General features: G+C 35.8%; 1 protein-coding gene across 1 annotated transcript; it reads left to right on the top strand.

Moving 5' to 3' along the window:
* Nucleotides 1–11,029: 11,029 nt before the first annotated feature.
* Nucleotides 11,030–11,962, top strand: LOC122700944 (olfactory receptor 2G2-like). The gene has a single exon (XM_043913966.1). It carries the CDS (start codon nt 11,033–11,035, stop codon nt 11,960–11,962), a length of 930 nt encoding a protein of 309 aa, XP_043769901.1. The 5' UTR covers nt 11,030–11,032.
* Nucleotides 11,963–13,347: the final 1,385 nt, after the last annotated feature.

Below are 13,347 nucleotides of genomic sequence, written 5' to 3' on the forward strand. Positions count from 1 at the left end.
AGCTTTCTATTGAGCTTCACTGATCAATATGTCTTTTTTTTTTTTTTGCCAGTACTATACTATTTTGATGACTGCAGCTTGGTTGTAATAATATAGTCTGAAATCACAGAAAGTATTTCCTCCAACTTTACTTCTTTATTCTCAAGATTTCTTTGGTATTTGGGATCTTTTGTGTCTCCATACAAATTTTTTAAAAGTTTATTCTATTTTTGTGAAAAATGCCATTGGCAATTTAATAGGACTTGAATCTGCTTTGGGATAATAGTCATTTTCACAATGTTGATTCTTCCAATTAAGAATATGGTACATCTTTACATCTGTTTGTTTAATCTGCATTTACTTTCATCAGCATCTTACAGATTTAAGAGTATAGATCTTTTGTTTTCTTAGGTCAGTTTTTTCCCTAGGATTCTTGTTCTTTTTGATGTGATATTAACTAGAATTGCTTTCTCAGCTTCTCTTCCTGAATTTTCATTGTTTAGTGTATAGAAAAGCAACAGATTTCAACGTATTAATTTTGCATCCTGTGACTTTACCAAATTCATTGATGAACTGCAGTAATGTTCTGGTAGTATTTTTAGTTTTTTCTATGTACAGTATCATGTCACCTGTAGTCAATGACAGCATTACTTCTTTTCCAATGTGAAATCTTCTTATTTATATTTTTTGTCTCTGATTGCCATGACTAGGAATTCCAAAACTATATTGAATAAAAGTGGTAAGGGTAGACATACTTGTCTTGTTCCAGATATTAGAGGAAATGCTTACAGCTTTTCCCTGTTGAGTGTGATGTTAGCTATGGTTTGTCATATGTGGTTTTTAATACATTGTGGTATGTTCCCTTTATGCTCACTATTCAAATACCTTATGATTATTCAGTATAAGTGACAAATAGATTCAAGGGATTAGACAAGATAGACAGAGTGCCTGAAGAACTAGGGACACTAGTTCATAATATTGTACAGGAACCTGTGATCAAAACCATATCCAAAAAAAAAAAGAAATGCAAATAGGCAAAATGGTTGTCTGAGGGGGTCTTGCAAATAGCTGAGAAAGGAAGAGACCTGAAAGGTAAAGGAGAAAAGGAAAGATATAGCCAACTGAATGCAGAGTTCCAAAGAATATCAAGGAGAGATAAGAAAGCCTCCCTAAGTGAACAATGCAAATAAATAGGCAGAAAAAACAGAATGGGAAATACTAGAGATTTCTTCAAGAAAATTAAAGATACCAAGAGAATAGTTCATGCAATGATGGGCACAACAAAGGACAGAAATGGTATGAACCGGACAGAAGCAGAAGATATTAAGAAGAGGTGGCAAGAATACTATGAAGAAGAATTATGCAAAAAAGAGAACAACTAAGCAAAAATCTTCATGACCGAGATAATCACAAAGGTATGATCATTCACCTAGAGCCAGAATGTGAAATCAAGTGGGCCTAGGGAAGTATCAGTACAAACAAAGCTAGTGGAGGTGATGGAATTCCAGCTGAGCTATTTTGAATCCTAAAAGATGATGCTGTGAAAGTGCTGCACTCAATTTTCCAGCAAATCTGGAAAACTCAACAGTGGCCACAGGACTGGAAAAGGTCAGTTTTCATTCCAATCACAAAGAAAGGCAATGTCAAAGAATGTTCAAACTACCGCACAATTGCACTCATCTTACACGCTAGCAAAGTAATGCTCAAATTCTCCAAGCCAGACTTCAATAGCACGTGAACTGTGAACTTCCAGATGTTCAAGCTGGATTTAGAAAAGGCAGAGGAATGAGAGATCAAATTGCCAACATCCGCTGGATCATTGAAAAAGCAAGAGAGTTCCAGAAAAACATCTACTTTTGCTTTATTGACTACACCAAAGCCTTTGACTGTATGGATCACAAAAAACTGTGGAAATATCTTCAAGAGATGGGAATACCAGACTACCTGACCTGCCTCCTGAGAAATCTGTATGCAGGTCAAGAAGCAACAGTTAGAACCGGACATGGAACAACAAACTGGTTCCAAATCGGGAAAGGAGTATGTCAAGGCTGTATATTGTTACCTTGCTTATTTAACTTCTATGCAGAGTACATCCTGAGAAATGCTGGGCTTGATGAAGCACGAGCTGGAATCAAGATTGCCGGGAGAAATATAGATAACCTCAGATAACGCAGATGACACCATCCTTAATGGCAGAAAGTGAAGAACTACAAAGCCTCTTGATGAAAGTGAAAGAGGGGAGTGAAAAAGTTGGCTTAAAACTCAACATTCAGAAAACTAAGGTCATGGCATCTGGTCCCATCACTTCATGACAAATAGATGGGGAACAGTAGAAACAGTGGCAGGCTTTATTTATTTGGGCTCCAAAATCACTGCAAATGGTGACTGCAGCCATGAAATTAAAAGATGCTTGCTCCTTGGAAGAAAAGCTATGACCAACCTAGACAGCATATTAAAAAACAGAGACATTACTTTGCCAACAAAGGTCCATCTAGTGAAAACTATGGTTTTTCCAGTAGTCAGGTATGGATGTGAGACTTGGACTATACAGAAGGCTGAGCAACACAGAATTGATGCTTTTGAATTGTGGTGTTAGAGAAGACTCTTGAGAGTCCCTTGGACAGCAAGGAGATCCAACTAGCCAATCCTAAAGGGAATCAGTCCTGAATATTCATTGGAACGACTGATGCTGAAGCTGAAACTCCAATACTTTGGCCACCTGATGTGAAGAACTGACTCATTTGAAAAGACCCTGATGCTGGGAAAGATTGAAGGTGGGAAGAGAAGGGGACGACCGAGAATGAGATGGTTGGATTGTCACCGACTTCATGGACATGAGTTTAAGTAGTCTCCCAGGGTTGGTAATGGACAGGGAAGCCTGATGTGCTGTAGTCCATGGGGTCGCAAACAGTTGGACACGACTGAGCGACTTAAATGAACTGAACTGTGTTGTCTAACAGGAACTAATGTAGAATTATAGGTCATTTCTACTTCAGAGTAAATTAAAAAAATACTTGTAGAAAAGAATATGAGATTTGTGATTGCCAGAGGCAGACAGTGTTGTGAAATGGAACTGAATCAAGGTAGTCAAAATGTATAAACTTCCAGTTATAAGATAAATAAGCACTGGATGTAATGTACAACATGATTGAATTACCGTGCTGCATGTTATATATGAAAGCTGTTAAGAGAGTAAATCCTAAGAAATCTCATCACAAGGAAAAAAATTTCTATTTCTCATATTTGTATGTATATGAGATGATGGATGTTCACTAAACTTATAATGATAATAATTTCATGATATGTAATTCAAATCTTATACTCTACACCTTCAACTTATACTACAGTGCTGGATATCAATTATATTTCAATTAAATTGGAAGAAAACGAACAAAATGATTTAAGGTGACAGCGAAACACATGACACAAAACTGTATGGTTTGCTAGTGGACTGTAGGTTTCCTAGAGCTTAAATTATACCAGTAACTGTAAGCTGTTAACTAGCAACAAGTTTGATTTATTTTTTGTATTAATTGAAATCTATGACACTTGTATTTAAAGTAAAGCCATGGATTAAAATATAGGTTTAAATATATATAAAACTTTCCAAAGCAGAAGCCTTCAGGCTCACATACTCAGTAATTAATTCTATCAAACCTTTATAGAATAAGTTAGTCATTATCTCCAGAGATACTATTGAAATTTTCTAGGCTGTTAAAAATGTTTCAAATGACAAAAAAAATATGACTTTAGGGATTACAATGAATTGTTCTCCTTGGCCTTCTTCTGTTAATAAGTATTTCCTGGTGGGGCATAGTATCCCAGAGGACAAATGCATGATCTCTCTCTGTAGTATGCAAAGCGTCCACACCAGGAAAATTGACAACTTTTTAATAAATTGTGTCTATTCTCTGAACACCACGTGAGGCAGAACATCTTTACATACTCCAAAGGTTGTGCTACTCTAAATATGCGTTATTCTTAAGATAACATGCTTTTTAAACAGCTAATATTTCCTCAAAATTTAAATGTTACAACATCTGGAAGGATAACTGCTAAATATGTTTCATAGAATTCTGTTTGAACTATCATGCTGACCAAATAAGAATGTCCATGCTATAAGAGTTGGATAAAGTGAGGGAGTTCATTTAATTGCTACCAAATTATAATCATAAGTTTATTACTTCAGAGAGACTTCTAAAGCATTTATAGTAGCTTCTTTTAAGAGCCATAAATTTGGTTATAGTCTGTTGACTTAAAAATCTTTTTAAAATTAAACTTAAAAAGTATTTTAATCTTTCTTTAAAGCATAGAGATATTTTAATTTTCATTCTTTTTTTACAGAGGTGGCAAAGAAACACATAGAGATGAAACCATGGGTTCAAGGATATTTAATGAGTTGGCAGCAGACAATTTTGGACTAACGTCACCACTAAGCAGGGAAAAGGTAACTGGGTAATGCATTTCTAAAGAAGAGATGTCAATGAGTTTGTAAGAGATTGACTACTGTGTGGCTTCCAAAAGTTCATTGGTTTGGTATATTCATGAAAATGCAGGGTTCTTTCCCTGCTTTGTGGGCTTAAAATGTTATATTTTAAGTTATATTTCCTTAATCGTTGATACTCAGCATTAAAATTATATAGCAGCAAACTCTTCCTCTCCTGGACAATACTTAAATTGGGGTTATAATAAGAATTAAATTTGTGTAACCCAGCCCTTTCACAGTTCAATTTTTCTCCATTCTTTCATTTTACTTTAGGGAAAAGGGAAAATCAGTAAAAAGGGGAAAATGACCTACTAAGATCAAACCAAATGAATAATGCAGGAATGGTACAAGTCTCTTATGATAGAATGATAGCTATGAACTCCACACTAGACATCTCAGAAGCAATTATACATAAAACCTTTATATCAGCAACTTTATGGGTAAGTTTTGTAAGATTTTTCCAATACTCTTTACTCTCATAAGCAACATGTAAACATTTCACAATATCTAATCAGATAACCCCAATACACATTGATTGCAGTAAGCTATGCTTAGATCTACTGGTTTAGGGTTCACTCTACTGAACAATAGAAACATCTGTACTGCTACCTCTTTCCCCACATTCATGTGTGGTGTGTACTTCTGAACCAGAAAATATCACCCTAAGATTAAACTCTAAACATTGGCTTCATTCATGCCCGGTTTTGCTCATCTGACTAAGTGAATATCTCTAGCTCCAAAAGCTGCAAAGATGTATCATATATGCCAGTTTCCCCACGATTGTATTTCTTTTACTCCTCATCTTCTTTCCCAGTGTTACTCTCTGTCTCTATCATTTGTCAGAATGCCACCTGCCACCAACTCTGTCTATATGTTCTTATTAAATTTTCCTTCCTCTCTTCACCTCAGAGCAGAACACACAGATGTGTATATATGAAATAGGTTTTGGTATACCACCATCGTGACACTGCTTTCCATCCGTGGTCTTGGAGTGTTTGAATGTAAATATCTGAGAGCTCTCCAAGGTATTAGCACAGCCTGAAAGGCTTGAAGCTAAAACTCAACACAGGGCAGTTTTCATCAAAATTAATCTCTTAGAAAACAAAGTACTATGAATGAGACACTAAAGAGATGACTTAATAGGTAGTGGTAGTTGCATAGCCAATACACGTATGTCCATTTCTTGCATCTTAGCAAGAACCCAGGAGGCCAGCACAGTGTGAGGAGTTTGGGAGTACAAACACCTGGGCTCAGATTCTGGCTTTGCCACTAAAGTCTCCATGAACACGTTACTTCTCCACTCTCAGCATCAATTTTCTCATCTTTGTTGATAAAAAAAAACACTTTGTTGATAGTAAAAACCACTAGTCTCATAGAATTAAACAGGTTCACAGAATGCACATACTCAGAACAGAGTTTGGTGTATGATGAGTCCTCTGTGTCTCATTCATTATGTACTCATGATTGAATTACTGACTTTCAGTGATACTTATAAAACACATTTAATGCCTCATGGCAATATATCTTAGATGCATGGAAAAAACTGATGGTAATATCTTAACTTTATTTATAAAGACACTTAGTTCTAGGGACATAAAACCACTTCCCAAAGTTAGCCAGGTAGTCAGTGATCACCCTTAGAGAAAATGCCAAATCTCATGTTTTATCTAGTGAATTCTTAAGCAATTACACAGATTGCAGTCCTGTCTTGGAATCCTCTCAGAATTGATGCAACATAAACAGCCAAGACACTACTCTATTTCAAAAATGGTAACAGCAGGCAGAAACTTTCTGCAGCAAAGTATTGAGACCAGGTAATGCATTTTCTTTTGTAAGTGAGAAGCAGCTTCCAAACTCAACTATGAGAGGTGCGGTTCTCTGTATATCATGTAACAAACATTTGCAGATAAATAGAAAACCCATTTGGAATTCTCTTATCAGAATGGCCTGTTCAGTAGTACCATGAGATAAGTTTGTTTTTATTTTCAAAGACATGAATTGGATCAAAGACAGTGGAAAGTAAAAGTCAGCAGACATTTACCTTTTCCTTCTTGCTGTTTTAGATCCCGTTTCTATCACCTAGCCTCTGCTGAAGTCTTCAGAATAATTTCTTGACATTTCTATTCATAAAGTGACCCACATGGTTTTCATAGTTTGTAAAAATGCTGTATGGATTTCTAGTACCTAAATAGCCTAAGATCAATCAACAGCTGGTTGTAGCTTCTCTATCTCTCTGCTCTCTCCAGCTCTTGCACTTTAAGCTCCAGGCAATAATTTTCAGCAGTTACTGATGATATCAAGTTATTTCAAGTCTGTGTTTTTTCTTTTTTTTAAAACTCATTAGACTGCTGCTGCTTCTTGAAATAAACTTGTGCAACTCAAGAGCACTCTATAATCTTAAAAGCTCAACTCAAATATACTTTCTGAGATCTTTCTTTATCTCCATTTTTCCTCCCCTCTGTTAGTTATTGGAAAATGGAATAAATTTGCTAAGTAATTGTACCTAAAACTTCTCATTGTGCTCACTTCTTGAGTACACTTGTGCTTCTACTAGCCAGCAAAATTTTTGATACAAAATTCATGCTTTTTAAAATGTCTTATTCCCCTTATATAGCATAGGACATAGTATATATACAATAAATTTTGGTGAATACATTAGCTGATATAATGTCTAAGAGAAATAGTTAATTTGCAGTTATTCACCTAACATGTATAAATACCTTAATACATGCTGTTAAAAGGATAAGAAAACTGGTCCTCAATGTGTTTATGACTGAATAGAGAAGAGTATAAAAATTAAGTATATATAGATTTGATATTGATGAAAAAGAGGTGAAAACCTCAATCTTGATTCATTCTAAGTTGTTTTGTTTTCAAGGTAGATGGAAAATCTCTGATCAATAGACCAGGTATCATGGGATAATTGATGATATTACACACTGGTATTCTCTACTTTAGCCCCTTCCCTTTATTACAAAGTCTTCTTTCTGAATATTTAGATCTTTTTCTTTGTCATTTATTATATTATAGCGTAATATTTGAATATGTATTATAAGTTCATTATTCTAGATCTTCTGTCTTTTATTTCATATATAATGAAGCATAATATATAATTATATATAATGGAATAAATAATAAAAATATATTACTATGTGAATATGTAAAAATATTTCATATATTAAATGATAAAAGATAAATATATTATTAGATAAGCCACAAGTTCTTCTTTTAAAATTTTATTTGAAAGTGAAAGTGTTAGTTATTCAGTCATGTTTGACTCTTTGTGACCATATGGACAATAGCCTCTGTCCATGGAATACTTCAGGCAAGAATACTGGAGTGGTTTGCCATTCCCGTCTTCAGGAGATCTTCCCAACCCAGGGATCAAACCTGGGTGTCCCATGTAGGAGGCAGATTGTTTACCATCTGAGCCACCAGGGAAGCCCAAGTTTTATTGATACATAATTATATGTTCATTTTGACTTTACAATCATTTTTTGGAAAATATGCTAGACATGAAGTACATCAAGATAATAGACATCGCATTCAATACTCTTTAATGCTAATAATGTGTAAGTACAGAAATACAGAGTTGTAGAAATGAATTGCAAAAGTGACTTCTGTAAAGATTCACCAAAGTGTTGATTAGATTGAGACTTAAAGAATGTAAAAATATCTAAGCAGATGTGGTATGAGGTATGAGTGAATACTATTAAAAACACAGTATGCAATAAAACTTAACAATGGAAAACCACATTCTAAGTTTGGAGAACTGAAAGTGTTTCCTTCTGAGGCTTGGAAGGAGTTGTTGAAAGCCACCATGTTTGGCTAAGGCATGATTATCGAGGGGCTAGTCAACTACATGAAGGACTTCTGACCTTGCATTTTAACACTCTCTCCCATACATGAAATACAATATTTATTCGCATCTTTATCCCCAACCAAAGCACTGCCATTCTAGATCCACTATCTCAAACAGTCCTTACATTACCCCTGTAAATTAGAACTATTCATCATCTCCATGTTGCAGTCAAGCAAACCAAAGCCCAGTGATATCTAGAGATTTATTCAAGATATACAACTAAGATGTGAAAGACCAGGACTTAAACCTTTTATGCCTCTGAAATCCTTGACTTTTCATCATGCTCTATAGACTTCCATTAACACAAGGCGAGGCAATGATTGCATGTGTGTCTAAGCACAATAAATATGACTTTGGTGGTGTCTTGGTGGATTTTAATGACACAAAAGAGAAATTTTGAAAACCTGTGCTGAAACAACATACTTAGTGGTAAAAGAGATATGGTTTAAAAAAATAAAAAAACTTGGCAGGATTATTTTTAAATAAAAACTTCAGGACAAAAATTTAAAGTATTAAAGTGTTACCCCTTTCAGCTGCATTTGTATTTTAAAAAAGACTTGGGGAGTGATAATGATTAATTTGCCATAAGTTCTTCAAACATCCAGAGTTTTGACATTTGGCTGGGGATAGTGCTTATATTCATTTAGCTGTTCTAATCATATTATTAAGCAATTTCCATAGTCATAAAGGTTATATGTATATGATTTATGTGTTTATATAGGATTTTAATTATGAATAGGTGTCAAATGAGTAGCTGGTAACAATGTGTCATAGGTTGGGTGGGACTCTAGGTCAAAGTCTTTATGACAAGAAAGGCATCAAAACAGTGGTTTTTAATTTTGTTCTTGAACATTGTAGAAATGATCAGTCTGATTTTTCCAGGCATCAACTGACTTGGAACTGAATTGATGCACACTGTTCTTAACTACTCAATCTTATTTCACTATGTGCAAAACTTCAATAATTTTAACATCTTCCTATTCATTGGCTCGATATTCTAATGGTAGTTAATTCCTAACAATTTTTACTTCATGCTCTGAAGCATTTCTTGCATTCTATTGATATCAACTTCACTGTCTCTAATTGTGATTGTCTACACTGTTATTTTATGGACTTCCCAGGTAACACTAGTGGTAAAGAACCCACCTGCCAGCGCAGGAGACACAAGAAATATAGGTTTGATCCCTGGGTTGGGAAGATCCCCTGGAGGAAAGTATGGCAACTCATTCCAGTTTTCTTGTCTGGAAAATCCCATGGACAGAGGAGCCTGGCAGGCTATAGTCCATAGAGTCACAAAGCGTTGGACACTATTGAAGTGACTTAGCATGACATTGTTATTATTAGCTGCCTACACAGTTTCTGGACTAGGCTATCGTCTGTTTTAAATGATTCTACACTGTGCAGGCATACTTATCTTGCAAAGGAAAATTTAAAGCAAATCAAAACCCTCCTACAAAGCCTAGGCTATGCAGATAATGTGTATTGATATTGGTATCTTTGAAAACGTGACTCAAATTTACCTTGTATCCTATTCTGTTATGTGGCATAGTCAATAAGCAATAATCATGCTTCAAATTTAGTTCCTTTTTTCTATGCCATCCTATAATGTACTCTCCATTTCTATACTCATTTCTTTGTAAAAAATAATTTTATTTATTTTTGGCTATGTTCAGTCTCTGTTTCTGTGTGAGCATACTCTCATTACGGAGAGTGGGGACTATTCTCTAGTTGCAGTGGCACATGGACTCAGTAGTTGCAGCTCCTGGGTGCTAGAGCACAAGCTCAATAGTTGCGGTGCATGGGCTCAGTTGCTCTATGGCATGTGGGATCATTCCAGATAAGGGATCAAATCCATATCTCCTGTATTGGCAGGTGGATTCTTTACCACTGAGTCACTAAGAAAGCCCTTTATATTTATATCTTACCATCAAGACATGTTTTCTTCTTTGATTGTTCTCATCTTTTTGAGAGCACAGTTAATCCAATCTAAGCCTTGTCCTTGATAGTCTTCTCTCTACTATACATTCTCATAAATGCACTGCTGACACAGATAATAAGATGCATATTCTCACATGTTTCATCATGGCCCTACCTTACTTAATCTATTTGGTAGGTTCTGAGAATGCACTTTGATGTTTATAATTCCTACATTTCCTACAAAATTCCATTACTTTTATATTGAAAAAAAAAATGATATTGATGAAAAGGTGTTGAGAATTTCAACCTTGATGCATTTTAAAACTTTTGTTTTATCCTCAAGATAAATGGAAAATCTATGATCAAAAGGTCAGGCATGCCACTTCACAAGATAACCAATGATATCACACTCCAGTATCCTCTACTTTGGCCCTTTCTCTTTACCTATATCCAAAGTCTTATTTCTCAATATCTAGATCTTAATTCCCTGGTGGCTCAGATGGTAGAAGTGTCTGCCTACAATGTGGGATACCCAGGTTTGATTCCTGGATCGGGGAGATCCCTTAAAGGAAATGGCAACCCACTCCTGTACTCTTGGAAAATCCCATGAACAGAGGAGCCTGGTAGGCTACAGTCCACGGGGTTGCAAAGAGTCAAACAGGAGTGAGCGACTTCATTTTCTTTCTTTCTTTCTAGATCTTAATTGCCAAGGGCATTGCTATAAAATTCTTTCAGTTTCTGTTTAATGTGACTTCATCATTCTGGAGTGAATAATCAAAGTAAGAGTAATGCAGTGGACCAATGAGAGCAGACTCCGTGGGTTCATCCTGGTAGGTTTTTCTGACCGACCTCAATTAGAGCTCATTCTCTTTGGGGTAATCTTGTTTCTTTACTTCATGACGCTCCTCGGCAACTCTACCATCATCCTTGTATCCCTCTTGGACTCTAAACTCCATTATCCCATGTACTTTTTCCTCTCCCATCTCTCCTTCCTGGACCTTTGCTTCACCAGCAGTATTATTCCTCAGCTTTTAGTCAACCTGTGGAGTTCAGATAAGTCTGTCACATATGGTGGCTGTGTGGTTCAGCTCTATGTCTCCCTTGCCCTGGGATCCACGGAGTGTGTCCTTCTGGCTGTTATGTCCTATGACCGCTATGTTGCAGTCTGCCGTCCTCTACATTATGCCTTTGTCATGCACCCTCGGGTCTGTAACATCCTGGCCTCAATGGCGTGGCTCAGTGGGGTGACGACCACCCTTATACAGTCCACCCTCACTCTACAACTCCCCTTTTGTGGGAATCGCAAAGTGGATCATTTCTTCTGTGAAGTTCCTGTGCTCATCAAGTTGGCTTGTGTGGACACCACTTTCAACCAGGCAGAGCTCTTTGTGGCTAGTGTCTTATTCTTGGTGGTGCCGTTGTCACTCATCTTGATGTCCTATGGGAACATTGCTCAAGCAGTTCTGAAGATAAAGTCAGCCATTGGACGACGTAAAGCATTTAGGACCTGCTCCTCCCACCTGCTGGTTGTCATCATTTTCTATGGAACCATTATCTTCATGTATCTGCAGCCAGCCAAGAGTAGATCCAAGGACCAGGGAAAGTTTGTGTCCCTCTTCTACACTGTGGTGACGCCCATGCTTAACCCCCTTATTTATACCCTGAGAAATAAGGAAGTCAAAGCAGCACTGAAAAAAATTCTGGGGAAAACTTTATGATTTAGTGAGGCATGGCTGTCAAAAGTTATTTAAAAGAGCATTATTAGGACAGTAATTTAATGGAAGATGACTCAACAAATAATTCAGTTATGTTCATAAGTTAGTTTCCATAGAAAAATTTTAAACAAAGCTTGAAATTCTAAGTAGGATGAACTTGCGTTTGAATGTCCATTTCATGACAGAACAGCTGGGTGATCCAAACAATTTGCATAACCTTTACATCAGCTATAAATATAAGCTGGAATGAATGATACTGAGCAGCTTAAATTAAAATTAGATTATTCTAGGTATTTTATTGCTTATAAAGTTTATTCATAAATTTAATTTATTAGTCATAACTACATGGGTATTATACTTTTTCTTTTGCATGGACTGAAATATTTTGACAAATTACTCATGTCAGAAAGAACAAATCCTAAACATCCACAGTATTGTTCTTTCAGCTAACCATGGATTCCTGAATCCCTCAGGTTGTGGTTCCATTACACTGAGCTCATTATTGCTGTGCTTTCCACCTGTTTGACAATTTTCTGACTTTTTAGTGTTCTCTCCCTAGTAGATTTTTAAGAATGGCAACTATGCTATGACTGGATCAAAGTTTAAAGTAAAATCTGTACAAAGGTGACTTCCAGATGTGTGCTTCAGTATAGATATTTACTGTCTATATTTTCATGTTCAATTATGTATGTCACTTCTACACCTGGGTACATTAAAACAACCTCAGAATTAGTACATCAAAACTAATCAAAAGTTCTCTGGTTTTTTGGTTATTTTTTACTATTCTCAATATCACAAAATGGAACATACATCATCCCAACTCTGTCTCCTATTTCATTTGCTGTTTGTAACTTATATACAATCTTATGGATTTTACCTTTTAGTTATCTCTCTGGTCTATCCACTTCTTTCCATTTTAATTTTCTACCACAAGTGTACTTCTAAGATGGCTTCCTTACTAGGCAGAAGATATTTATTTAATGAACTAATCATGTTTTCCATTATGTATGTTATTAGGTACATGCAATTTTTAACTCCTCATGAAACTTATATTTGTCTTATCTCCTTTACGAAGTACATTTGTTTATTAACAATTATTCAGGCATTGAGGACACAGATGTTAGCAGAACAGCATCCACCCTTGTAAAGGGTTTATATGCTAATCATCCAACTCAGTCAATTGATAGATTTTCACCGTGTGATGGTATCTCTTGTCAAACAATAGAAGTCAATGTTAGAGGGAGAAAAACCTCACTTTCATCAATTTGATTGTAATCAAATCTATCTCAATATAATATTAATGGCTACGTGTTTTTTTTTTTTTTAATTTGGATTTTTGGTATTAAGCTGATACAGTTGCAAAGCAACATTATCTAAGCAGTAGCACC

This window comes from Cervus elaphus, chromosome 9, assembly GCF_910594005.1.
Source record: "Cervus elaphus chromosome 9, mCerEla1.1, whole genome shotgun sequence".
NCBI lineage: Eukaryota > Metazoa > Chordata > Mammalia > Artiodactyla > Cervidae > Cervus > Cervus elaphus.

What these genes read in the sequence shown, in the direction of transcription:
- LOC122700944 (XM_043913966.1), top strand. Translation starts at nt 11,033, where the DNA reads ATGCAGTGGACCAATGAGAGCAGACTCCGTGGGTTCATCCTGGTAGGT.